This window comes from Ochlerotatus camptorhynchus, unplaced genomic scaffold (assembly GCF_037179485.1).
Source record: "Ochlerotatus camptorhynchus isolate MF236.1 unplaced genomic scaffold, CSIRO-AGI_Acam_v1.1 ptg000008l, whole genome shotgun sequence".
Classification (NCBI taxonomy): domain Eukaryota; kingdom Metazoa; phylum Arthropoda; class Insecta; order Diptera; family Culicidae; genus Ochlerotatus; species Ochlerotatus camptorhynchus.
Genome location: NW_027040500.1, coordinates 1,206,723 through 1,232,836, shown reverse-complemented (window position 1 = coordinate 1,232,836; position 26,114 = coordinate 1,206,723). Strand labels below are relative to the sequence as shown.

Below are 26,114 nucleotides of genomic sequence, written 5' to 3'. Positions count from 1 at the left end.
CAGAGAGCAGCCAACAAATGATAACAGAACGTGATTGATGACTATATGCCCGAACGCTGTACGGAAACGGTTGTATATCCGTGACGTAGGACTATTTATAGTGCATGCGTCTAGTTTGGGATACGTATATGTGAAATGGGACTCGGCATATCGACATGGGACTAAATATTATTGACTTTTTATGTTGATACTGATGTCAATAGCAGTGACAACAAAACATGGGATTTTATTTTTTTATAACTGACAGATGATACACTCCTATCAAATATCAAAAAGATATATCCGATAGCAAGGGTGATATATTAGACTGAGTCATGTCATAATCCCATTTTGCATGCCTTTAAATTAATGAATGTGTATGACAGAGGAAACATTATAGATCGGCATTAAAGTTTTCATTCGTTAAAACCAATGTTAATTGTATGTTTGTCCAGCTCCAACCTGGATCGAGTATCAAGCTTGAGTCTGCTTGTTTTCTGACAAACGTAAGTTTGATCATTTGTTTTAAAACCCTACCTCAGGTTGAGGTGCGCACTGACAAAAATGTGCTGATATGCTACTATTTACGTTAGCAAATCTGAACATTTAGTAAATTTTCCAACAGATTCTTTAAGTATAATTTTTACATCAATAATCTACAAGACAGTTGCAGCTTATGAATGAAAAATGCAATTTAATGCATTATTCTAGCATTTTTGTGCTTGTATCGAGCAAACGATTAACGCAAGTAAGTTCCACAAAATCCAAACCTTAAAAAATAAACAACAAACTCTCATTTGTACTTTTCTGGTGGAATAGTTAATTCGTGTCCTAATGAGCATTGCCCTTTCGGCAAAGGAAATTGCCATTAACTCTGCATGGATCCCCTCACACTTACTTCTCATTTAAAATCCTATTTTGCCAGCAATTTGGCCCGATCCGGTTTATTACTCGCACTCAAGCAACCTGCAAATTAAGCTCACCAAATCCACCCAGCTCAAGCAGAAAACCACCGCAGGATGAATGCTATTCATTCCACTGGGGTGGCCCCCACGGAGAAATTGCAGCATGAAACATTCAGTCACGACATTTATCCAGCACACGGAAGCCGACGGGACAGCAATAGCAGCAGTAGTTATAGAGAGCAGCACCGAGATGTTGAGCGAATAGTTTTCTCTACGGCGATTTTGCAGCTGGCGTTCCTATTTACTCAAACTAAAAATAAACTTACACGGACGAAGTGAAAACCATCCAGCTCCACCAGTTTATAGCTCTCATGGGGTGAGAATAAAAAACAACTTCTCTACTTGCATTGTTTGGGGAACGGTTCAACTTCTGCACCAATCAGCAAATATTCGAGACGTACCTTTCAAATTGAAAGCATGTTAGATAATATCATTAGAATGGTAATTTTTAGGTAAGGGTAAACCTTTACTCGGGAGCTTTCAATGTTTGTGTGGGATAGGAAATGAAAGGGAGAACATTGTAACCATAACTGCAATCTAAAGTGGACCCAACACGATTGATTTTATTGACAATAATCGTATTGTCAATACATTCTATATTGACGTCAATACATCGATATTGACGTCAATACATCGATATTGAAAATATTTCTGTGTTCACATCATCAATTGTCAATAATTCCCCTTCGCATCAATATATTGATACGTGTGGGGTTCGCTTAATAGAAGGTTCTTAGGTTCTTACTGATCATTACAAACCTTCACTTTACTGTTGATGGTCCAATGTCCTTGACGATTTGATCTGTTATACTATGTTGTACCAACTAACTCGGTCCATGGCTACTAGTTAGTCCATTGTACCATTCCACCAACTTTCTGAATACTGATATTGGACTCGCCAGCTCGTGCTTCATTCTTCTCCTTCTTAATCCGTTTTTCATATATCCCGCCAAAGTTGGTCCTAAGCACTCGTTGTTCGAAAACTCCCAGTGCTTGCAGGTTTGTCCACCTCTCGTTCCTTGTACATGTTCCGGGTACCTGTGAGTATGTGGATAAAATCATAGTGATAAACCCATCACGGGACACGTCAAATCACATGGAAATTCAGAAACATTTCCATTGCTAGTTAATGGGGTGTTCCAAAATAGTTAATTTGCTCCACCCTTCTTAATCGATATAAAAGCAGGTCCTGATCATTCTCCCAAAATTTGCGCTCATTTGGTTGCGATCTCATATAGTACTGGCCCTTTGAAGTAGGTATGGGAATTACTATAAGAAACGCGATCTTTTTGTTCTCCTCGTTCTAACCTTTCACCATCATTTATGGATATTCTTACTACATGTCCTCATTGTCTCAGCTACAACTTTACTTTAGATCTTTTTTTATTGAAATGAAGGATAATTAGTTCTTAATAAATTAGAAAGATAATATTCTTCTGACATGCTCTACCAATTCCAAGTGGCCAATTATAAGAAGGGTGACTTTCTCCGATTCGTGATTCATTTTTATCCATCGGTTGTGGACTATTCAACGTATAAAAGCCCAGAAAAGCAGTTATCTACTGTCATGAGACGGGAAAGTGGCGTAAGCGCCACCAAGTTCAATTTTTCACTTTTCAATGACACCCTAAAACACCTGTGGCAATGTGACGTTAGCCAAACATTTTCGAAGAATCAGTGAAAAATATGCACTGTTCATACAAGTCCACCATACATAAAGTGTTGAAAAAATAAAAACTTTTCAAAACATCAACATTCATATTTTTAGCTTTGTTTAGATCATATTCAACAGATCCAGCAATAATTTTGATCATTTTCGCAATGATTGTGATGTTAAACAACAGTATCTGTTTTCTGAACAATTCTCTAAATTGATTTACGTCACATTGTTATCTCATGTAAGTCTAAGCCATACACACTAATCGAGTCAGTATGGTTTTACCGAGTTTTTGAATTGCGGAACTGTTCGGTAAAAGTTTAAAAATCTGTGGAAAATTTATTAATGAGAAAATTTGTTCTTAACTTGTACACACTTAGTTCTGTTAACCCCATTTAATGATAGAAAATAAAATTGATCGATTTCATTGATTCCTTACGGATAACTAGAATTTTTTGATCATTTGAATTTTTACCGACTTTTTCAGCAATTCAAAAACCCAGTAAAAAAATACTGACTCCTGTAAAAAAATCTTAGTGTGTATACTTACCGAGATGCAGTCGGACAGTTGTCGATTTTTTTTTCTGTAAATCAATAATAAATTCAATATTTCTTTTTTTCTAAATTGAACAGATCTTTTCCTATGTTTGAGGTTGTTCCTAAAAGCATGTATAATGGAGTGGTTATACGCAATCGTTGAAAGTAAAAATTATTAACTGATCAAGCCAAAATGATCAGTACAAAAAATGTTTATCGTTGTTAACAATCGGGAGTAATTTTTAGGCTGCCTAGAAAGGGTTGAAATCAAACCGATCTTTTGGAAACCTGAAGACCTGAAATGGGGTAATTAGTATTGGTAATAAATCAAATACTCAACTCTTTTATAATTGGTCAAACATTTTTGCCTGAAATATACCTACACCTTTGATCACCAACATTTAAACTGCTAGTTGGCCATTTTTATTCACAAAAGACCAAATAGAGTGAATCGTTTTTTCGGCCAAAGTGCATATTTCCATAGGGCATCCCTTAAAAATCACCAAAAATATCTCTGACTGCACTTTGTAAACAAAACGTCAATACATTTGTCCCGTTCCTTCAATACTATGCGCTATACGTGACGAATAAGACGATGGACTCGAAGCTGTACAAGGAAGAATGCCTCAAAACCGCGTACTACCTTTCATTGAAGCCCATAAACTGCCTATAACCCTATATCAGTCCCATATGGAAAAAGTAGGCATTGAGAAAATGGCAGCTGAAGTTAAGAAGTGCAATTTCCATGTAAATATTAAAACAATCATAGTAAATTAATCGACAATTTTGTCAAGTTAAAATCTGTTGCAATGAAGCTTGCATGTATTGTTATATTAACGAAAAATATGGCGATTTAAAAAATAGAAATGTGGCTAGACCTCTGGAGATTGAATTTCAGGATGGGACTGATATGCGATTACTTTGCTTGATGGGACAAACTGACTTGATGTTGTTTTCACATTTTTCGTTATCAAAGTCCGTAGTTTTATCACGTAATATGAAAGTAGATGCCAATTGATAGTGGATAGAGTTATTATCTTAAAATTGAAGAAAATCCATATGCAACTGATATGCGATTATAGGCAGTAAAGGTCCCGTGAAGTTTTGGCCAGACTTGGCAAGTTGCCACTACAGCCGGGAAGTCATCCAGTGGTACCGCGATAATAACGTAGATTTCATCGATAAAAGCATAAATCCACCCAACTGGCCGCAGTTCCGGCCCATCGAGAGATTTTGGGCAATAATGAAGCGGAAGCTTAAGAAAAGTGGAAAAACGGCTCGGGACGGGATTCAGATGACCAAAATGTGGAACAAATGTGGAAGTTGATTCCGGAGGTGTGCAGCGTTTGCTGGGAGGAATAAAGAAGAAAGTGCGAATTTTCATCAGAAAATAAGAGAAATGATTTATATTGATATTTTTTCCTAAAAGTACAGTGAATTACGTTTGTTTTGATGTATTAACCTTATTTGTATATCAATCCGTTACCGAGATACAGATGATTTTATTATTCCGGATTCTAAATGGACATAGCTTTAGTAAAATTCAAGTGATTTTATAGAGAGCCAGAAAATCGTTGATAAATTATTGATAAATCATTGAATGCCCCAGGAAAGCATTGAATAGCTCGTTTAATGATGTGCATGTTGTCAAAAGGTTCTCGTGAACTTTCCGGACTTATAAAAATGTTGAGGGCATTGTTCAAGACTCCATTTAGCCTGCCAATCTTCAAAATCTTCAGGAAATTTTGGGGAGCTTTAAATTCATGTATAAATTGGAAACTATTCGGTAATGTGCCTGTTGACAGAAGGCTCTCTTGAACTTCATGAACCCTTAAAGACTCTCAGAACATTGTTTAAAGCTTCATTGAGCCTGCAGATCTTCAAGAACTGAACTCCAGAATACATAGGGGAAATGACGGCTTCGGCATGACAGACTATTTTCGGCAACCCAAATTAAAACGCTTTTTTCACTTGATTTTCTTACGAAAACACTTCGCTGAATGCATTTAAACGATTCTTCATACCCCGTACAGACTATGGTTTATATCATGTAATATAGGCTTGCAATAAGCACTCATACATAGGATTTCCAGTGAAAACTAAATGTATGAATGCTCATTGCAGACAGCCTATATTATATGATATAAGCCATAGTCTTTACGGGGTGTTATGCTTTAAGCTTCAATTTGATTATATTTTTACCACTGAGAAAAAGCATTCTAGCAGGGTTTTCTTGAAATGAAACTCACGCACTACAAAATGCTGCTGATTTCAAATTGTCGATGAAAGCACAGCTGTTTAACACGCAGCTCAAATAGAAAGGTTGCCGAATAAAAAGATGTTGCCCACAATAGTCGCTCTCACTTGAGAAGATTGGAGCTTTATAAAAGCGTTTCAAAACAGTTTTTAACAATTCTTCCGAGTGAAATTGTTCGAGCAGCTGGCAGCAAAAGATTGTAAACAAACCAATAGTGTATGTGTGTGCGTTCCTTAGAGAAAAAAGGCTACAGAAAGATGATCTCCTCATCTATCGTATAAAAATTACCACTTTAGTCTGTTATTTGAAATTAGCATCTTCAACTATGTAAATCGTTAAATTCACGCAGAAGTAATACAATAGTTAAAGTACAGTCAACTTTCGCTCGTTGTGCTAGGCTAAACCTGTAGCCCACTTAGTGAAAGACTTTCGTTAGTTGGGCTGAGCTGTCAAGCTGAAAGTTGTTTAAGGGATACACCGATTGTTTATTATCAGCACAATCCTTTAGCAAATATCTAAATTGTTCATACATCCAATCCCTCGAAAAAGAAATAGCGCTGTCAAAAATGACGTTTGACTTCGATTTAGGTGGGCTACAGCCCAACTAACGGGAGCCCAACGAGTAAAATTTGACTATACATAACTCTAGATGAGAGCTTACCTTCAATTTCCGTCATTGGTCGAAAGGTACAGTAGCAGCACCTACCCTACCCGTGTCTCCTCGAGATCGTCAAGTCGACGAAGACAGGAGCACATACCGTGGTAAAGCCAACCGGTGGTAACTTACGATTTTAAATTGGCTCACTACTTGACTAGCCTATTGGTCGCAAGTAAATCTATAAGCGTACCCCATTCTAGTCGAAAATCTAGTACTACGCTACGTTTGTTTCGATTCACTATGAAAGTTTGACAGTTAAAATGAGGGATTCGTGGATTTTTCCAAGTTTCGAGAGGTACATCGACTAGCTTGGGACCGAAAAGAGTACCAGAGCTGAGCCAAAAAGTTGAGCACATTTCTTCGGGACCTTCTGGTCTTAGAGTTACCTCTAGGGTAGAGCTAAAGGCTGGCGCACAATGTATAAGTTTCCGAGTTATAAAATAGCTTCAATTTCCAAGCCTACGACTGCATGCCTCCCTTCAGATAACAACTTGAGTGCGGTACAATCGATAGAACTGTTTCAAACACATCGTCGGTACATGAGCAAATCGGCGATCATCTCTTTTTGCCAGTGCCCTCACCATCCCCCTCCAACGGGGGAGTTCGGTAAAGAGAGATGATCAACCCGATATCTTCGATTCCTAAAAGCTGTTCTCTGCTCGCTTTCTACTCTATATATACAATTTTTCATACGGCCGTACTCTAACTGAACTATCAACTCTATACTTTCATCTCCTCATCTATCATATAAAAATTACCACTTTAGTCTGTTATTTGAAATTAGCATCTTCAACTATCTCAAATATTGTTTTCTATGTAAAAGTTACATAAAAAAGCATACTAGTAAAAGGATCAAAAATTTTACCAATAGTTCTTGTTGTACGGTTTTTGTAAAATTTTAAGTGTCCATGTTTATGAATATTCCAAAAGTTTGTCTGTTCTATGACCTTTCTTCTAAACATTTTTTTTAAGTTGAAGATTTCCTTTTTGAGATATTTGAGTTTTTATCACAATTTTGAAATTTTTTACCCAAAATTACAAAAAAAAAACCATTTATATTTTTAAAAAATTATTTATTTTTATCTACAACTTTGTCACAGACGTCATTTCAATCAGAAGTGACGTTCTCGTGCAGCAATTTATTGAAAAATGTAAATGACGCCATTTTGTTAAAAAATACAAGATCCACCACCACCACCGGCGCCGTTAATATAAAATTAGATCCCGGCATACTTAATGTTTTTGTGAGTTGTAAGTGTATTCTGGAAATCTTGAAAACTTTTCAAAAAACCAAATTCTTGAAAAAATATGTGTTCTTTACATTTAATATTCAGTATCCAGCGTATCAACAATTTCCTTAATCTGAGATCTCGCATTTTGTTAATGTCAATGAATGTTTATTTTTTCATGATTCAAACCTTTCAATCATGAGTAATTTCTGAGCAAATCTTGAGTAACTCTGAGTTACTCGCGTAGCTCAATAATCAATATCGTTGTCAAACTAAGTCAAAGAAAGAAAACTGTTGATCGAATTATATTTAGTAATATGGCGATACCTTGTTGAAATTTGTTTTTTTTTTCTAGCGAATGCGTTGATTACATTGGTTAGACATACTTATTTAAGAAATAAGTTGCTTGAACCATGGATTTTTTTTCCAGACATCACAACCCGTCTCATCAGTCGTAGTGAAACATCATTTTTAATAAAACTTAGTAATTTGAGCATACGAATGCGAATATTCTTCCATTACGCAATGATAAATACGTATACATACTTTCAAAGAAGCCAATAAGTTGTTAAACCAAATAAAATATTATCATGAAGTAATAAAATAGGGTTGTTAGCGGAATGCTTTAAATAAAACAGCAAAAAATGTTATCTTCCATTTAGGGGATGAGTACTTAAGGGGGTTAGGTTTTGATAAGTTCTTTAGTGGGAATGACACTAATAAAGACTGCACATTGTAGTAGAAATACGTATCTGTCATGGATACCAAAATTCATCAAATGGAATTAAATGGTAGATAACCTTTTTTGCTGTTTTATTTAAAAAAATATATCATTTATTTCCACATTAATGTATATAATTACAAATTGTTCGACTATTTCAAAATAATCAACACATTCACATAGTTGTGGTCCGGCTTACGCAAAAAATAGCAGAATAGTTCTTGATGATATGGGAATAAGAATACAGGTTTTAATCAGGGTAAAACTTAACGACGGTATAAATTAAAATACTAGGGATATTCACGTAGTGCCTTGTAAACATTTAAAGGGCGAACACGAAATTATTGCGACACCGAAAATGTCATGCCAATTTTCTTATAATGTTGAATCAAACCAAAATTTTAGGGTAGTTTTATACATACACACCAAAAATTCTGAATTTTACTGGCGATGTAAACATCCATGCATGCAAACATTTATACATGTAAACTTCCTTTTCACGTAAACTAGCAGCTTGCAAGAAATGTTGCAAACAAAAGTGGACAGTTGCATACAATATATGGAATATTGCATGACATGTCACATAAATTTACACGATCTATAATCTAAACTTGAATGATATATGACGCTCCATTTATGTGCATCATAGTAACGGAAATTTACACTACTTTTTTTTAGCTATGTATATTTACTTCAAAAATCGAAAGAAAAATTAATCGATGGAGCCTTGACTGTAAAATTGAACGCATTTTCGCTTGATGCTCTCCATCAAAGTCTTTACAGTGTCATCCGGTACCAGTTTCTCAGTTTTTTTTCCATTTTCTTAACATGTACTTCTCGTTGACTGTCTTCTTGCTCTTCCGAAGTTTCCGCTTCATTATTGCATACCACTCCAGGACACTTTTAGAATAGTGGCATGATTCCACATCTGGCCAAAATAGCGGAGCTTCGTCGTGCTGCTGCAAGAACGGCAAAAGGCGCTTCTCGAGGCACTTAGATTTGTAGATCTCGCCATTTACTGTGCCCTTTGTCACGAAAGGCTCACTCCTCAGTCCGCAAGAGCAGATGGCCTGTCAAATGAGATATTTGGAGGCGAACTTCGACATTTTCTTCTTCTTAAATTTGTCGTCCACATCGAACTTGCTCTTGCCGGTGAAAAACTCCAACCCCGGAATTTGCTTAAAATCGGCTTTTATATACGTTTCGTCGTCCATCACACAGCAGCCATATTTTGTCAGCATCTTCTCGTAGAGCTTCCGTGCCCGAGTTTTAGCCGTTGATTGTTGCCGCTCATCGTGGTTTGGGAAGTTCTGTACCTTGTATGTATGTAGTCCAGCTCTCTTCTTTGCATTCTGGACGTAGCTCTGCGACATGCCGATCTTTTTAGCCAAATCACGGCTTGAGACGTTGGGATTTGCTTTAATCATCCGCTTCACCTTTCCCTCCGTCTTTTTGTTCTCCGGTCCCGGTTTTCTTCCAGCTCCTTTGCCGTGGTCCAACGTCAACCGCTCCTGGAACCGCTTCAACACTCTGGAGACGGTTGAATGGTGAATGTTCAACATTTTTCCCAACTGCCGGTGCGACAGGTCAGGAAATTCCAGATGTTTGGAAAGAATTTGTTCTCTCAACTCGCGTTGGTTCACCTCCATTTTTGTTGAATCGAAAAACACGACTTCGAGTTTGACAGCATGTACACAATACACATCAATGAGAAAGTATGCAAAATTTGGTTGATTTTTACCCAATGGTAAAAAAGTTATGCCCTGTTGAATGTGTCGCAATAATTTCGTGTTCGCCCTTTACACTATCGTCAAAATACCAGGTGCCATTGAAGTGTAATGGAGATTAGACATTTACGATGACTTACAAACTTCCCGAGTAACACAAATTCATAGAATTACGTTGAGTAAATTGCTATATAACCAGAACCAGTAATATAAAGGCTTTATGAACTGTTATAGAACATGTATGTTGCTTGGGTTACGATGCGCTACTTGAATACCCCTGAATACCTGAATACTAGGGTTGATGCATATATTATGTCACGCTCTAAGGGGGGAGGGGGGTCTAAGATTTGGTGACAAGCAATGCATTAGGTATAGGAAAAACGTCACGATAGGGGGGGAGTGGGTAATTTTTTGCTCGATTTAGCGTGACATAATTAATGCATGGGCCCTAAAGTGATGCAAAATTTGAAATTTTCGCTACCACACAATAGTAATTTACATGTAAACTTCAAATGGCTTGTGCGAAGTCTGTTTCTAACCAAATGAGTTGTAAATTTGGGAGGCTAATCAGGACCCGATTTGAAACCATTTAAGCACTGTGGAGCGAAAAAGTCAAATTTTGCATCAGTCTAATGGGCCCCTATCCTTCTCGACACTACAGAATGTCTAAATAAAAGGTTTTCAAACTATACAATCACTACTTTAAATCATATTTGTTGCTGGAGTTCGTTTGATCGATGTTGGAACATTGACACACCTTTTACTATTATTATACTCCATTTGACTTGATAGTCTCAATGAAAAACTTAAATTTAAATGTAGTCACTCATTAAAAATTTAAAATTGGCCGACAGCAAACGATGAAATCTGGAGGCATTGATGTCAAAGTCAAATAGGTCAGATACTTGAATTGATGAATTTTGACGACAAAGGAACTGTTTGCAGCATAGTTGGTTGTATGTACTTCTTCATGTAGCAAGGCTTTCGGATGGAGTGTTCGGGAAAGAGCATACAGATTAATTTTGACCAGTAACTCAGGAACATCATATTCTGCGAGCAAGACTTTAGCAACGGAGACGACCTGCGATACGTTTCGTCGCTCAGCAAGAGTATCCAAACCCAGTAAACGACAGTGGTCAGCATACGGTGGTTAATTCAGCGGGGCTCTCCAAGGAAGATAGCGCAGCGCGTATCTGACGAATTTGCGTTGAACAGCTTCTAATCGTGCACTCCATACTGCTTGGTACAGATTCCATACAACGCACGCAAATTGCAGTAGTGAGCGTACCAATGAACAGTAGAGGGCTTTAAAACACAGTGGATCACGGAATTCCTTAGAGATCTTGAAAATGAATCCAAGCTGACGATTTGCTTTGTCGATTTCAGCTTGCATCAGTATCTATACATGATAAAAAATGATTTACTAAAAGGCTTTTATAAAGAAAAAATAACTTAGTTGCTATTTTAAAAAAAAACTGTTCATAACAGTTTCGAAAAACTAAAACTGAGACTACTTCGTTTTTTTTTTTGTAAATACCTAAGAGAAGAGAAGACAATACGGGACCGAAAACGAACCACTTTTCTGTCAAACGCGGACCAGCTCGTGATTGGCTGATTTGAAGTGGGAAAGATAGAGATAGAGATAGAGATAAAAGAGTAAGAAGCCAGTTGTCTCTTCTGAGGTAAATACGAGTAACACACAGTAACGGGATACTAGGAGGTAGGAGTCGAAGGGCGAGTATTCGTCAACAACCTACAATATGTAGTCTGAAACATGAACACCATACAACGGAAATAAAAGCCTACCAAAGAAAGTATCATCAACTGCAGGGTAGATAGGTGTCCTTTGGAGGTTTTCCTACATCAGAGCCTATTCTACACGACCCGAAGAACCAGGAAAAGCGAGCTTGTGTGAATTCCGTCTCATTAAAATCGGCTTAAAAGAAAGTTGCCATTCATTACATTTGCATTTTTACGGTTTATTTTGTCCTACTTGGCGTAATTCGAAAACGAATAGTTTAAAACGCTTGTTCATTTCTCTTCTTGCTATGTATAAACTCTTAAGCTTATTCTAAGGTTAGTTTACACCAAAATTGTTCGACCTCACTTGTCTAACCCCCCTTCCAGGGGAACATTCAGGCTATCCCACGACGTCCCACGCTGGTAACGGCGGCAAGTGCAATTGCTTATGTGGCTTGGATCCAAACCGATTCGAGTAGATTTCTATACAGCGGCTGACTTGACAAGCGCACACCGTCTAGTGGAGGATTTCTTCCCACGCGGTGCCTTGACTGCCCGTCGTGAGTTTCACAGTTGGTGGTAATTTTATTCACAGGTTACGCTGCCGAACGATTCAGGGGAGTTCAAACCGCCTCACGGGCCAAATTGCACACTTTTTTTTCGCTGAGGGGTGTCATTTTGAACGGTCCGAATAACTTTCGTCCATAAATCGTTTGAAGTAGCCTTCAAACGATTTATGAAAAAAAAAACTACGTTAGCTTCAAAACATTTGTTTCTGAACATTCTTGCGATTTACCTTTCGGCGTTTACTTGCAGTCGGGCAAAGTACTTTCTCTAAGAGAGTGTGGTAGCATGGTAAGGTAAAACAAAACACGTTAATGAACAATGAAAGATAAAATTAAGCTTTACCTCAAAAGTACAATACTACTTACGCGTTCTTAGAGTACAGTCAAAAGCTCAATCCGATTCCCGTGTTCGGGGTTTTCCCGATTGATCTATCGATGTGGAATAGGACATTCGTTTATGAGAAATACCCTACTTGATAGTTTCATTTAATCACTTAATTGAGTGCCAGCATTTTCATCCTCCTGGTTTTGTTCACACCGTAGTTTCAGGTTATTTTTACGTTCTTTTTCGAATGACCCTTTGTATTATTCCTAGCTTCTTTGTATCACTCTTACTTTCACTTTAAACCACTCTCCTCTTATCACTACTTATACTTTCTATAACTATGCCTGGTATGCTAAAATTCGAGTATCACCTCTATGCGGACGACCTCCAAATATACATATCAGGCCCCGCAAACGAAATTAACAGGCTCGTCGAAGCAATCAACCAGGATCTCCTCGCTATCGAACGTTGGGCCACTGAGAATCGTCTGTCTCCCAACCCAAAGAAGACGTAAGCTATAGTCTTTTTTAGAGATGGGGCCATAATCCCTCAAAATGACATCCGCTTCTGTGATGAAACCATTACTTTGTCGAACAAAGTAACCAACCTTGGTCTCATTATGGACTCTAACCTAAAATGGACCGACCAGATAAACGAAGTCACCAAAAAGATCTACAATACTCTTCGTACGTTCAGGCGCTTCCGTGGAGTGCTTTCCAGACAGATTCGTATGAAGCTCGTCCAAGCTGTGGTGATGCCGTTCTTCGCATACTGCGACATCGTGTACTACCCAGGACTGTCCACCACGCTCAAGGCTCAGTTGCATCGATGCTTCAAGTCGTCGGTAAGGTTCGTGTATGGAATCCGAGGGCGTGACACGACCAGAGAAGTGCGACACACCATACTCGGATGCGATCTGCCGGAAAACTACCACCGTCGTATCTGCTGCTTCATGTACGAGGCCTACCATGGAAGCCTCCCATAGTACATCACGCAGTACACACCTAAAGGGGGAACACGAAATTATTGCGACACATTCAACAGGGCATAACTTTTTTACCATTGGGTAAAAATCAACCAAATTTTGCACACTTTCTAATTGACGTGTATTGTGTACATGCTGTCAAACTCGAAGTCGTGTTTTTCGATTCAACGAAAATGGAGGTGAACCAACGCGAGTTGAGAGAACAAATTCTTTCCAAACACCTGGAATTTCCTGACCTGCCGCACCAGCAGTTGGGAAAAATGTTGAACATTCACCATTCAACCGTCTCCAGAGTGTTGAAGCGGTTCCAGGAGCGGTTGACGTTGGACCACGGCAAAGGAGCTGGAAGAAAACCGGGACCGGAGAACAAAAAGACGGAGGGAAAGGTGAAGCGGATGATTAAAGCAAATCCCAACGTCTCAAGCCGTGATTTGGCTAAAAAGATCGGCATGTCGCAGAGCTACGTCCAGAATGCAAAGAAGAGAGCTGGACTACATACATACAAGGTACAGAACTTCCCAAACCACGATGAGCGGCAACAATCAACGGCTAAAACTCGGGCACGGAAGCTCTACGAGAAGATGCTGACAAAATATGGCTGCTGTGTGATGGACGACGAAACGTATATAAAAGCCGATTTTAAGCAAATTCCGGGGTTGGAGTTTTTCACCGGCAAGAGCAAGTTCGATGTGGACGACAAATTTAAGAAGAAGAAAATGTCGAAGTTCGCCTCCAAATATCTCATTTGGCAGGCCATCTGCTCTTGCGGACTGAGGAGTGAGCCTTTCGTCACAAATGGCACAGTAAATGGCGAGATCTACAAATCTGAGTGCCTCTAGAAGCGCCTTTTGCCGTTCTTGCAGCAGCACGACGAAGCTCCGCTATTTTGGCTAGATTTGGCATCATGCCACTATTCTAAAAGTGTCCTGGAGTGGTATGAAGCCAATTCTGTCCATTTTGTTCCAAAGGACATGAATCCGCCAAACTGTCCGGAGCTGCGCCCGGTGGAGCAGTACTGGGCAATAATGAAGCGGGAACTTCGGAAGAGCAAGAAGACAGTCAAAGACGAGAAGGACATGTTAATAAAATGGAAAAAAAAACTGAGAAACTGGTACCGGATGACACTGTAAACACTTTGATGGAGGGCATCAAGCGAAAATGCGTTCAATTTTACACTCAAGGCTCCATCGATTATCTTTTCTTTTGATTTTTGAAGTAAATATATGTATAAAACTACCCTAAAATTTTGGTTTGATTCTAAACATTATAAGAAAATTGGCATGACATTTTCGGTGTCGCAATAATTTCGTGTTCGCCCTTTAAAGGTCGGAACGAGCGAGCTAGATCCTTTGTCCTACCGCATCACACCACAAGTTCCCGAAAAAGTGTCCTAATATTCGGAGCGTCCGACTGGAACGCACTACCACTAGCTACAAGGCAGCAACAGACTCTCACGTCGCTTAAAGCGACTAATACCAATAGTAGCTGTCGATTTAAGAAATGTCAAATGTTTAGACTTAGACTTTAATTTCATTCTTAACTCCCCACGAAACTGATTCAAAATGGTTGCTTCCTTGACCTGATTTATGGTTCTGTAATCGCTAAGTTGACTCCTCTTCCGTCTCACAGTTTGCCACTTCCAGAGATTTGGAACGAAATTAAATTACAGTGAAGGCTGTATAATCTTTAAATTGTTTTAAGAGAACGGATCTGTAACCTTGATACAAGATCTTGAACATAAACAGTTGTTAAAATTCTGAGACTTGACAAAACTTGTAGAAAAACAAATTTGTATACTCTTAAATGAGGGGGCGGTTGGCGATTGATGAACGTTCCTGCAATTTAAAAGTATCAGTTTATAAAACGGACACACACTTTCAGTCCCTACGTTATTATTTGACTACTTAGCTTAATACTTTTTTCGGCAAGTTTTGAGTTCAACTTAATAGGAGAAATAATAAGCAAAGTATTTGAGGCAGTATGTATTTTTTCGAAATTTAAATCACAAAATGCATTTTTTATACTTATTTTAACAACAATAGGATAATTTTTTCAATTGTGTCAAGCCAGTGGTAAGCGTTATTACCTCTCACTCTAAAAAAGCCTGGCTTCATTCGCAGTCGACGCCAGCGGGATTTTCTGAGGCATAAAATCTCTGATCACGCCTTCCTTCGGATTGAATGGTATAGTCGAAAGCGTAGGTAGAACACGAAATAAAAAAGACAAAAAACCATTACATCGCCTGCATGGTCATCTTCTAACATTCGTTGCGATGTTCATGAACAGAGGATGATAGGAAACGGAACTAACATTCATTGTAATAGATTTTTGGTTTGCTTGTAGAAGTTTAAGGGTTGCGCAAAAAGGTTAAGGCTTGCTAAGGCTTGTTGCTATATCAACCATATTTTTTAATGAACCACTCTAATGGGCTTATCTTCTGACAACCTATTTAGTGGTAACATTGCTGAATCTAGTCCTTGAATAATAGGTTATATCTTCACGGTTATGCCTGCTGTACGGGAGATTCAAACGTATAATGACGGATAATAATCTATAAACAACGATAATAAACTTCACAGCCCATCAACTATGGATATCTGGCTACGGGCCAATATTTTTTAAACACCGTTTCTGCATCATCGTTCATTGTGAAACTGTCGTAAAAAGTCTCATCGAATTTGAATTAAATCCAGTTGCACTTTATTGCCTTCCGGTAACAACGGCCAAATGGTTGGCGAAAAATGAGGGATTTAAAATGACATTATTCAGATTGATTGATTGATTTTTGCTGCTACATTTATTTCCTATCGTATACTTCATCGGCGTTGTATTAATTCTTCTTTTCTTCACCCTTTCTTCATCATCCACAGCCAAAGGAGTGTACGTCGGAGCCCCGTGTGAATTTACGTGCCACGCCAAGCTGCATCACGTGTATTGTGATCCTTCCTCCAACACGTGCAGCTGCGAGAAAGATTACGTAGTGCTGATTGGAATACTGAAAGGATGTGCCAAGCGTAAGTTTGTTCAACCTTGTCGCCATATATTTATGCTTCCCTTGATGGCCGTGCCCTGCCAGTACCGACCGGCGATTTTATCATGAAGATATCCTGTTCACACTACTGCGGCGAGCTGCTGGCAAAACAAAATGTGGCGATTAGATATATTCCAGAATCGATCCACTAGCAATAACACAGGCCGACAAAAACTAGGGTAAATGATGACTTCGGCAGGTGATGACTGTTTTCGGCAAACAAGATAAAAACAACAAAATTGTTTGAATTTTCACACCTCAATACTTGACTAAATGTATCTACACGATTTCTGAGTATTTAAGCTTCAATCTGATTAACTATCTCACGACGGGGCAAATGCATTTTGCCAATTTTTTTTTTCTTGAAATTCAAAAAAATAGTACCTAAAAATGCTACTGATTTCAAATTGCCAGTAATAGAATAGCTATCTGACACGCATTTAAAATGGAAAGGGAGCCGAATAGAAACGTGTTGTCGATAATAATTTTTGTATTTAACCCTCCAGCACCTATAAGGAAACCGCTAATTTTAACTGATTTCTATTTATACCTTGGCATTTGGGACATTGTTAGTTCCATTTTACTTTTTTTCTTGGGAAACGACGATTAAATGGTTCTAAGCTTGCGGTCCCGATTAGCATCCTAAAGAAGATTGTATTGGAATAACTATAGGAAATCCAAGTTTTATGTTCATTGCCTTCTACCCGTTTTCCATATTGCTCTGCGAGAAAGTTCGATAACTGTTCTTGTAGGAAACTTCCTCAGCTACTACTTTGCTAGAAATGATGTAACAGTCAAACGGCAAATAAAATAATTATTAATTATTAAAGAGATTGGTAATATTAAAACATTGTTGTTTAGCTTTGTCAGCAACACTGTTTAGTGCAGTGTGTCATAGTAGCCATATTTATGCGATTCTTGTGCTCTATTTCATGCGCCAAAAACATCATATTTAAGTGGTCTAGGAATGCAATATATCCAAACAAAACTAATAAATCCAAAACGAGTCATTTTAGTAATTTGTGTTGTTGCCATTTTGTTATAAAAACGCCATCTTAAGGTAATAAAACTGTTGTACCAAACTTGTACTGAACTGCTATTCAAAATGTAACTTCTTAATAATTAATTCTGGAGACTTGAACTCTTCCACCAAGTTGTTTATTAGTCGAAAATATAAAACTCTTAGCAAGATTTTAAAATCGCAGCGGCCTCGGTTTTCAAGATTTTGAATTTATTAATTTACAAGGAAGCGGAAATGGTTATTTACATTTTACGATGTTTTTTTTATCATGAAAGTAGTAGTTTTTATGGATGTTTGTCGAAGTTGTGATGCTTCATTTTTAATATATTGAAGAAAAAAAACTACAAGGGACAGCCATATGGGGTTGTACGCAATGGTGACGTTGGACTACGTGGTCTTATATAATAAATCTTATTTGTTAACTGCAGCAGGAGCTTGTGTTTTGTGTAGGAATATGAATTTGAGCGGGGTTCTCTCTGTATACTCTTTAGTATGACGCGCTTGACATAGATGGCCCACAGCAACTCACGAAGAGCACCTGATTCCTATCAATAGCGGTGCAGCTTCTTTCTCTTTCTATGGATGCTCATGTGAGCTGCAGCTCGCTGCTTGCAGGCAGCTTTTCGTTGTGCACTGGAGAACACCACCACTCACCACGCGGTGATTGAATAAACACCGTTTGGTTAGACCGGATGTAATTTAACTATGAAATCTCTGTTAGGGAAATCGTTTTTCGCAGGCAATCGGTGATAATTTTAATTATAAAAACCAGTTGCCATTCGTGCAATTTTCAATAGTGACATTTTGAAAAATGATAAAGTCTTAAATTTTACAGATGCGTAAAAATATATCTGATCGTTTGATGCTAAAATTATTGAAATTGGTCCAGGGGGCAGCTAAGTTACTAACGTTCAAAATTTTCCATAATTTTGTTATATGTTCCATTTTCAGTTTTCACAAAGTGTACCTCCATATAGAAAACACAGACCTAGTCCTACGTCAAAACAAAACATTTAAATAAAACAGCAAAATAGGTTATCTTCCATTTAATTCCACTTAATAATGTTTGGTATCCATGACAGATACGTATTTCGACTACAATGTGCAGTCTTCATCAGTGTCATTCCCACTAAAGAACTTATCAAAATCTAACCCCTTTAAGTAGGTAAAAAAGTCAAGATCACAGGTCGATTTGGCGTAACTGCTAGTTCACACACGCTTACTAACACCACACAGGTAGGGGAAAATTTCCCTATCTGATGGTAGTGTTAGCATGTGTGGGCGAGCTACCAGTTACGCCAAACCGACGATCAAATGCATTATTTTTTTTAAAAGCTGATACGTCCCTTTGAAAAATTTATCGAGATTTAATGAGGTTCATACGGTCCGACAAACGTTTAAAAACATCCTCGATGTTAACCCTTGCATACCCAAACTGTTAACTCTGAAAATTAGAAATTGCACTCATTTCGTCATTTCTTGATCGATTTTGATGAAAAAAAATTCAATAGATCAGGAATTGTATCTTGCTTTTGATTCTTCAAAGGCTTGGTGTATTTTGAGCTTAACTTCTAAAATTCAGAAAGCTTGAGGTCAGAATTTTCTTTTATTGAAACCATGCTGACCCCAAATATTTTTCAAGTTTTTTTTTCATTATAAGACCGGAATTATGGACAGCTTTCGCAAAATCTAAAACTACACACCTAGAAAAATTGATGTAAATTTAGGTGATCTGAGACTGACATATACAAGCGTCAATTTTTACATAAAATTGAGTCATAATAGACGCGAAATTCAGCTCAATCAAGCGTACCTTCGAACTTTTCAGTCTCGGAGCCCTTAATTTTACATGACATGTTTGTTTACGTCTCATCCTTTATGTCAAAGATAGATTCCGTCACATGTAAGATTAGGTATTTCTAAGTATGTAGTATTCCTGATCTATGAAAAGCTGTTTATTCAAAATAGGTTAAGAAATTGGGTTATCAAAGGCTATACTGTAAACTATCCCTAACTCGCAATTGAAGGAGAGCTGATATGAACTAACCTACGGCTAAAAATCTCATTAATAAAGCAAATCACGGTTGCTGTGATTTTGACGTCTTGGTAAGAGTTTTATATTTTTGGCTAATAAATAACTTTGTGCAAGATACCAAGCCTTCAAAATGAATTATTTAAAAGCTATATATTGAATAGCAGTTTAGTAAAAGTTTAGTTATAATATTTTTTGACTAAAACATAGCCCAAGAAACAAATTCACTAAAATGGCTCGTTATGAAGTTATGAAGACCTGGTAAAATGCGTTTGATCAGTCGAGAAAATTAATTGAAGCTTGAAGGCTAAGAAATCATTTTAATGCATACCTACACCGGTGTTCTGTTGATAAAATCCAGATATCCCAGGGCTGAAAGTCTCTTTATAAAGAAAAAAAAAGATAAAATCCAGTGTGATTTACGTTTCAATTTTGGTCGTTGAAAAATTATACAAAATCAATTTAAGTAGAAAGTTGCTGCGCCTTTAGAAACAAAAATTTCGCTTTGATTATGAAGCTTTGCGCCTATAAAAATTCTAAATCTAAGAAAATATCTGATTACATAAATGCGTAATCATAAGTAGCCACCATTACAGGGCTGCCGAAAACAGTCACTGTCTGCCGTTTGCCTTATTTACCATACGTAATATTCAAGAAATGCCGTAGAAAACTGCAAAACATACAATTCCCGGTGTAACAGCTTTCGTCACTATCACGAAATGAAAATGATCTTTAAAGGATGCCATGTGATTTGTTAATGACTACACAGTCCACAGTTGGAAAATGAATACATAGATCCGTCAGAGTAAACATGTATCTGCGTCCTCAACTGTATGAATAATGTGATGTATCGAAATAATGTGATTAAAAGTTACACTTTTTATTACCAACTGAATCTTTGTCAACGATGTTGACAAAGGTTTATGCGAGAGTCTTTCAGTGACAATGTCAACAATAAGCTTGTCAATATCGCGTGGAATCTTTCAGTGACAACGACAGAACTCAGCACTGGACGTATACTATAGGTATAACAGCATGCAATAGTGTGACGCAATTATGGAGGTGCATGGTAGTCAGTCAAATAGTGTTAATAGCGCCTTCGTACATGTTAGACATTCATGTTGACCGGTGGTGGTAGCGCAACTCCATCCCAAGACGACAACGACGGACGTTATTTTTCCACGCCATATTTCAGCCGGAGTGTGACCGTTTTGCCATCTATTTGGCAGTCGGCCAAATTGCTTTTTCGTTAAATGATAGCTACCGTTCCGTTGGATGGTGATTTTGTCCGTGGCTTTGAAAATAACTGAACCAGGGAGCTATTTTGCTTGATCTACCGACGACCATTTCGTCCCGAGTTTCGTCCCGAGAACTAGCTTCATTTATTTGTGTTAGTGGTGCCGAAAACGGAACAAGGTGGTCATAGCCCAACCGTATGCCATTATTGGAACCAACTGGCATGGTGAGATATTAGAAGAGAAGTGAGAGCGGATTTTGTGCGGCGTACCTCAATACTAGAATATGCTATTTGGCCGCGTGTCAGCGGTCGGTGGTAAATTTATCTGTTGGACACACATGTGTGAGCGCATGGTGGCGTGCAATCGAAACAACTAAAGCAGCTGGGTTGTGCTTTCATAATGGTGCACTGGCTGCAGAATGCGCAAAACTGAATTTAAAGTTGTACATTATTTTTATATTATTCATTTCACATTATAGAGCTTGTTTATTTTTATTTATCATTATACTGATTGAGCAGGTGCAACAGTTCAATTTGACGGTAATTGCCTACGTGTTGAATCGATGTGAACATACATAACCAAGGAGGGTTCTTTATTAATGCCCAAACAACTCCTCTTTTAACGAGCTGCACCCTTGACATTCGGTACAATAAACATCAGAACCAATGTTGAATACACCCTCGGGTAAAAACATCACTTCACGGAGACGGGTTCAGCGTAGTGGTTAGCATTGGCATTGATGTTTCTCGCCCTAAAGGTCACGAGGTCAATTCTCATCCCCGGACAAGTCACGAATAATCTAAAAGGTGTTAAAGTGACTATAAAATACATTAAATTAAAAAAAAATAGCAACACAGCACTTCAGCTGAGTTTGTTCTCCGTTTTGGCGCTAATTGCATCGTATTCTCTATCAATTTGGGTCATCCTGTATATCAGGATTCCTGTTACTACTCATCTATGCTTTAAGGGTACATTTCTCGTATGATTTTAGGTCGGCAGGTTGACTGATAGAATTATGTGACTGGGTAGTTTTGGCCGAATCTGATGACAAAGGATATCAAAACAGTTCATTTTCCCAAATATATCGGGTTGAAACCATTAGAATCAATCGTTGAATAAACTCTCGAGCTTTTTTTTTAACTCTTTATTTGTTCCAAATTCAAAATAAATTACATTTCATTTTAACCTAGGTGTTCCAGTTACTGCAGTAACGTACCAGCCTTAATTGTTATGATATATATCTAAGTGTTTTTACATTGTTCATGTCTTGGCAATTAAGTATTTTAAATAGGTTTTTTAACCTGCATGTCAGTATAACAATTGATATCTTAAAACTAAAAACTAAAACTAAATCTTATCTAAGTATAAAGGGAATTAATCGTTGCAATTGAGGATTGCAACGATTTTTGCCTGAAATTATTCATTATTTTGTTGGACATTTGTTCTAAAGTCTCAACATTCGAAATTCTATGTACCTCGGTAGTACTGTACCAGGGAGGCAACTTCAAAATCATTTTCAGAACTTTGTTCTGAATCCTTTGAAGTGCTTTTTTCCTGGTAGTGCAACAACAAGACCATATTGGCACAGCGTAAAGCATGGCAGGTCTAAAAACTTGTTTAAATATTAGAAGTTTATTCGTCAGGCAAAGTTTGGATTTCCTGTTTATAAGAGGATACAAACATTTTATATATTTGTTACATTTGGCTTGAATGCTCTAAATGTGATCTTTAAAAGTTAATTTTTAGTCAAGTATTAATCCAAGATATTTCACTTGGTTTGACCAGGAAATTGGAACTCCGTTCATAGTGACTATGTGACTACTACTAGGTTTCAAAAACGAAGCTCTAGGCTTGTGTGGAAATATTATAAGTTGAGTTTTGGAAGCGTTGGGAGAAATCTTCCATTTTTGTAAATAAGAAGAGAAAATATCTAAACTTTTCTGCAGTCTGCTGCAAATAACACGAAGACTTCTCCCTTTAGCGGAAATGCCTGTGTCATCAGCGCACAAAGATTTGTGGCAACCCTGAGGCAAATCAGGGAGGTCCGAAGTGAAAATGTTATACAATATAGGCCCAAGAATGCTCCCCTTAGGAACTCCTGCTCTAACAGGTTGTCGATTAGATTTGGAATTTTGATAATTTACCTGCAGAGTTCTGTCAGTTAAATAATTTTGAACTAATTTCATAATATAAAGTGAAAATTAAACTTTTTCAATTTAGCAATCAAACCTTCATGCCAAACACTGTCGAATGCTTTTTCTATGTCTAGAAGAGCAACTCCAGTTGAGTGGCCTTCCGATTTGTTTGAACGAATTAAATTGGTAACTCTCAAGAGTTGATGAGTAGTTGAATGCCCATGGCGAAATCCAAACTGCTCATCTGCAAAAATTGAGTTCGTATTGATGTGAAGCATCATTCTATTCAAAATTATCTTTTCAAAAAGCTAGAAGCTTCAGCTGGATTTTTATTCGGCTTCAAAATTGGAACAACTTTTGCATTTTTCCATTTATCAGGAAAGTATGCCAAATGGAAACATCTGTTAAATAATTTTACCACGAAAGACAAGGTACTCTCTGGGAGTTTTTTGGTGATGATATAGAAAATTCCATCATCGCTTGGAGCTTTCATATTTTGAAACTTTTTAGTTAAAGACCTTACTTCGTCCAAATCAGTCCCCCAGGAATCATCAAAAATATTTTCCCGAGAGAAAATATTCAGAAAATCCCGAGCAACCTGATTCTCAATAGGACTAGTAAGACCCAAACTGAAATTATGGGAACTCTCGAATTGCTTAGCGAGTTTCTGAGCTTTTTCCAAATTTGTGATCAAAATTTTACCACCTTCTTTAAGCGCTGGAATAGGCTTTTGAGGTTTTTTCAAAATTTTTGTGAGTTTCCAAAAGGGTTTGGAACTCGGGTCTAATTTAGAAATATTATTTTCAAAAGTTTTGTTCCTCAGGGCAGAGAATCGCTTTTTAATTTGTTTTTGCAAATCCCGCCAGATAACTTTCATGGCAGGATCGCGTGTTCTTTGATATTGTCTCCTACGGACATTTTTAAGACGGATCAAGAGCTGAAGATCGTCGTCTATTATAATTGAATCGAATTTAACCTCGCATTTTGGTACTGAGGCAGCTCTTGCTTCAACTATAGAAGTAGTCAGAGATTCAAGAGCATAATTAATTTCATCTTTGGTTTGCAAAGGAATGTTTGGATCGAAGTTATATTCCATAAATGTTCGATATTGCTCTTAATCAGCTCTATGGTAATTGAAAGTAGAGCTGTTGGGATTACAAATTATTTCTTGGGATATTTCAAAAGTTACTGGAAGGTGATCAGAACCGAAGTCAGCATGGGTAACCAGTTGGCTACAAAGTTGACATGAATCAGTTAAGACCAAATCAATAGTGGAGGGATTTCTTGCAGAAGAAAAGCATGTTGGGCTGTTTGGATATTGAATAGTGTAATAACCTGCAGAACAATCATCAAACAGAATATTACCATTGGAATTGCTTTGAGCATTATTCCATGAGCGGTGTTTTGAATTAAAATCACCAATAATGAAGAATTTAGACCTATGACGGGTAAGTTTCTGGAGGTCACCCTTGAGAAAATTCTTTTTCTGGCCTACGCATTGGAATGGCAAATAGGCAGCTATAAACGTAAGTTGTCCAAATTTTTCAAATGAAGAAAGAATTTTATGTTTGATTCGTCTATGAATAATGATGGCAACCCCACCACAGGGTCCATCAAGACGATCATTTCTATAAATCAAGTAATTTGCGTCCTTCTTAACCTTATGGTCAGGTTTAAGGAACGTTTCAGTTATAACGGCAATATGCACGTTATGAACTCGCAAAAAGTTAAATAGCTCGTCTTCATTATCTTTAAGAGATCGAGCATTCCAATTTACAATATTTAATGCTTTAAAATCCATTACTGAATTTTAAAGTCATGACAATATTATTTGCAAATTTTACTCCAGTTTGAATAGCATCAAACATGGAGTTAGATTTAAGCATATCAGAAATCATGTCAATTAATGATTTCTGTAAAAATTCCATTTTGGGGGCAGTAATGCTTCCTAAGTCAAAATTGTCAAAATTTCCGTTAGAATTACTTTGGTTAGTATTTTGATTTCTACCCGCTGCAATAGCAGCATAGGTAGCTCCATTAACTCGCTGAACATTGTTAACAGCGAGGGGAGTAGGTACAGATGAAAAATTTGAAGCAGGGGTGATATTTGTACCTATGGGTACGAATGTAGAATTTGTTCCTCGCTGACCGTTGTTAACAGCAGAGGAATTTGTACCTGGTCGGAAACGTGAAGCGTTTCCTACCTGTCGGTTAGAACGAGATTGTAGGATCGCTTTGCGAGTCTTACATTCCCAAAAATTGGATTTGTGGTTTTCACCACAATTTGAACATTTAAATTTCTTAGGATCTTCCTTCACAGGACAGTCGTCCTTTGCGTGAGAGGAATCACCACAATTCATGCATTTAGCTGGCATGTAGCAATTTTTAGTTCCGTGACCCCATCCCTGGCACTTACGGCACTGAGTGAGGTTTTGGAAATTTCCTCCAGTCTTCCTGAAGTGTTCCCACTTCACTCGGACATGGAGCATAAGGCTAGCTTTTTCTAAGGCCTTAAGGTTGTTTAGTTCACTAGACTTGAAGTGAACTAAATAAAAATCATTAGAAATCCCGTTGCGCGAATCGCCAGGACGGGATTTCATTTTCATTTTGAACTCCAAGTAATTTTGCCAGTTCATCTTTGATCTGATCCAGGGATTCACCACTGGGCAGTCCTTTCATGACAACCTTGAACACACGTTCAGTTTTGGTGTCGTAAGTAAAACATTTATGCTTCTTCTCAGTAAGATACTTGAGAAGACATTTAAATCCGTCCAAGGTTTCAGCCAATACACGGCATTCACCCCGACGTCCAATTTGTAGTGAAAACTTAACTTTCACGAAATTCAAAAGTTCCATGCGAAGAGCATGCAAATCGGAAGTGGTTATCACAATAGGGGGAATCTTTTCCTTCTTGGCATTAAGCCGGGAAAGTTTACTAGAATTTTTCTTGGATGATGGATCATTCTCGTCATCCGTGAGCAAATCAAATTGATTACTCAAATTAATTTCTTCAGAAGGGGGGTCAAGAGTTTGCCCCTTTCTTTTGCGTTTAGGCGCCATGGCGGCAGTAAATTTTTTATCCAAATCGACTTCCAAGCAGATTACTATAAGAATCTGAAGGATCGAAGAGGAATTTTCCAAATCGATATCCAAGAAGGATTACCTCGGGTAGGGTCCAAACAAGGATCGAAGAGGAATAAAGTTGAATAAAGATAATTTAAAGAAATTTTACAGGTTGAGCACTGAAAAGTGCTGTTTAAATTTGTTGTAGCTTTAGGTAGTAGTAACACTTCCTTCAGCAAAAAGCAAAT

At 37.7% G+C, this 26,114-nt stretch overlaps 1 protein-coding gene across 3 annotated transcripts in view; it reads left to right on the top strand.

Moving 5' to 3' along the window:
- Positions 1-26,114, top strand: part of LOC135698860 (uncharacterized) — a 93,659-nt gene that overhangs the window by 26,675 nt on the left and 40,870 nt on the right. For all 3 annotated transcript variants that reach the window (XM_065219020.1, XM_065219015.1, XM_065219008.1), the window contains exon 3: positions 16,217-16,360. In XM_065219020.1, the coding sequence (XP_065075092.1) occupies positions 16,217-16,360 (144 nt within the window). The remainder of the gene's footprint in view (positions 1-16,216; positions 16,361-26,114) is intronic.